Source organism: Arvicola amphibius, chromosome 15 (genome assembly GCF_903992535.2).
Source record: "Arvicola amphibius chromosome 15, mArvAmp1.2, whole genome shotgun sequence".
In the NCBI taxonomy this organism is placed as follows: domain Eukaryota; kingdom Metazoa; phylum Chordata; class Mammalia; order Rodentia; family Cricetidae; genus Arvicola; species Arvicola amphibius.
The window spans coordinates 13,161,896-13,163,962 of record NC_052061.1 but is presented as its reverse complement, the minus strand read 5'-3'; the positions used below and the strand labels follow the sequence as shown (position 1 = coordinate 13,163,962).

Sequence of the window (2,067 nt, the reverse complement as noted above, 5' to 3'; positions counted from 1 at the left end):
AAGCTCAACATTGAAAAAAAAATCTATGTTTGTAAGGCTCATATACTTATTTTCTATGTAGGACAAAGTTTCGGTAGCAGGCTTTCTCCTAACAGGGTTCACCGAAGCTTCACGTGCAATCTTAAGCTGTCAGGTAAGCGTAGCTTTGGCAGACCACATATACTGAGACAGCCTGGCATCTGTAGGAGCTATGAACCAAGCACCATGCTGCAGGGTGCACTCCGTCTGGCTGGTGTCGTGTTGATTCCTCAATGGTTCTGGTACGTAGAGTCTGTTGACATTATCTCTTGGGGTTTGAAGTAGACAAATAATGACTGTGATCTTATCACCACTATTGGACGCTCCCCCAAACATGCTGTACCTGGGCTTGCCACAGAAAACATTTGGAAATACAGTGAAATGATTACAAAATATCCCTGGAGAAAGGCCTGGGCATGCGCACTCATGCATAGTCATGCGCAGCTTTGGTTAAGAACTGTATCCCACCTTTCTCGCTCCTTGGCCATCTTGGCCGCTGGTCTCGGTTGGGGGCCGTCCCGCACCTAAGGTAGGAAGATGGTGGCAGCAAAGAAGATGAAAAAGTCTCTGGAGTCGATCAACTCTCGGCTCCAGCTTGTTATGAAAAGTGGGAAGTACGTGCTGGGATACAAACAGACTCTGAAGATGATCAGACAGGGCAAAGCGAAACTGGTGATCCTTGCCAACAACTGCCCCGCCTTGAGGAAATCTGAAATAGAATACTATGCCGCGTTGGCTAAAACTGGTGTCCATCACTACAGTGGCAATAACACTGAGTTGGGCACAGCGTGTGGAAAATACTACAGAGTATGCACACTGGCCATCATCGACCCAGGTGATTCTGACATTATTAGAAGCATTGCCAGAACAGACCGGTGAAAAGTAAAATGTTTTCCTTTAATAAAACTTTATCGGAGCTCCTTTAAAAAGAAAAGAACTGTATCCCAAGTTGAGTAGGTAATGAGACCTTAGTTTACCTAGTGGTGAGTGAAAAAAATAGCTAAAATGACCCTATGATCCCAACCACTTGGGTGGATTGTGAGTTAAAGCTGGCCTGAGCCATGTAGTTAATTCCTGGCCAGGCTGGACTACAAAGTCAGCCTGTCTCAAACAACAAAAACTTACCAGTCAACAAACCAACCAACCAGCCAACGAACAAACCAACCAGCTTACTTCCAAAGCCAGCCGTATTGGTATTTTAGAGGCTGGCTTGGCTCCTAGAGTTAGCAAAGGCACTAGTCATAGCGTGCAGGTTCTCTGGCTCCACTTTAAAACTCTTCCATCAGAATAATGTAAAGAAAGGAGAAAGAGGGCTGGTGTGTAGCTCAGCTGGTAGGGTGCTTGCCTAGCAAGCATGGAGCTCTGGTTCCGCTCACCAGCAACACAAAGACTGGGTGTGCGGACACACTTCCGTAATCCTAGCCTTTGGGAGGTGGAGTCAGGAGGATTAGAAGTTCAAGATCACAATTTTTTAAGGCAAAATATCCTGATTTTCTGTGAAATGGTGGCATCTTTACAGTTGAGAGTCCTTTTATCGCTGATTTCTGAGAAAGCAGTCTCTGCCCATGTTTAACCTCCTGATTAAATGCGGGGTTTGTCGTCTACTCATGTCTTCCTGTGTGACTGGAAGGCAGTTGTTCCTCCTCACCTGGGAGAGGCAGGGACAAGACAAGAGAGGAGCACGGCTTAGCTTGATGGCTGTCTTGGTTTCCCCATTCATTCGACACCCATGGATTCGTCTGGTCTTGACACAGATCAGTAAGGTGGGTAGGTCAGGGCATGGTGCTTAGGTGAAGATGGTGCCACAGCTGCCCAGTGCCAGCTCAAGCTCCTCTCTGTCCCAGGGTCAGCACTGGTGTCCTTGAATGGGCTGTAAGTAGCACAAGGGAGCCTGCCAGTCTTAATAACCCTCATCAGCCAGCACCGTGCCTGGCACACAGCGGCACCAGTAATTACTCAGTGAGCGAATAAATGAATGTATGAGTCTGGTCCTTATTCCCTGACCGCTCTCTGGAAGTTAAAAGTGGAGAGTCACTTTTATAGACATGG

At 47.1% G+C, this 2,067-nt stretch overlaps 1 protein-coding gene across 1 annotated transcript; it reads left to right on the top strand.

The window, feature by feature from the left end:
- Window positions 1-555: 555 nt before the first annotated feature.
- LOC119802254 (60S ribosomal protein L30-like) lies at window positions 556-897 on the top strand. The gene has a single exon (XM_038313216.1). The coding sequence runs from the start codon at window positions 556-558 to the stop codon at window positions 895-897; it is 342 nt and encodes a 113-aa protein (XP_038169144.1).
- Window positions 898-2,067: the final 1,170 nt, after the last annotated feature.

What these genes read in the sequence shown, in the direction of transcription:
- LOC119802254 (XM_038313216.1), top strand. Translation starts at nt 556, where the DNA reads ATGGTGGCAGCAAAGAAGATGAAAAAGTCTCTGGAGTCGATCAACTCT.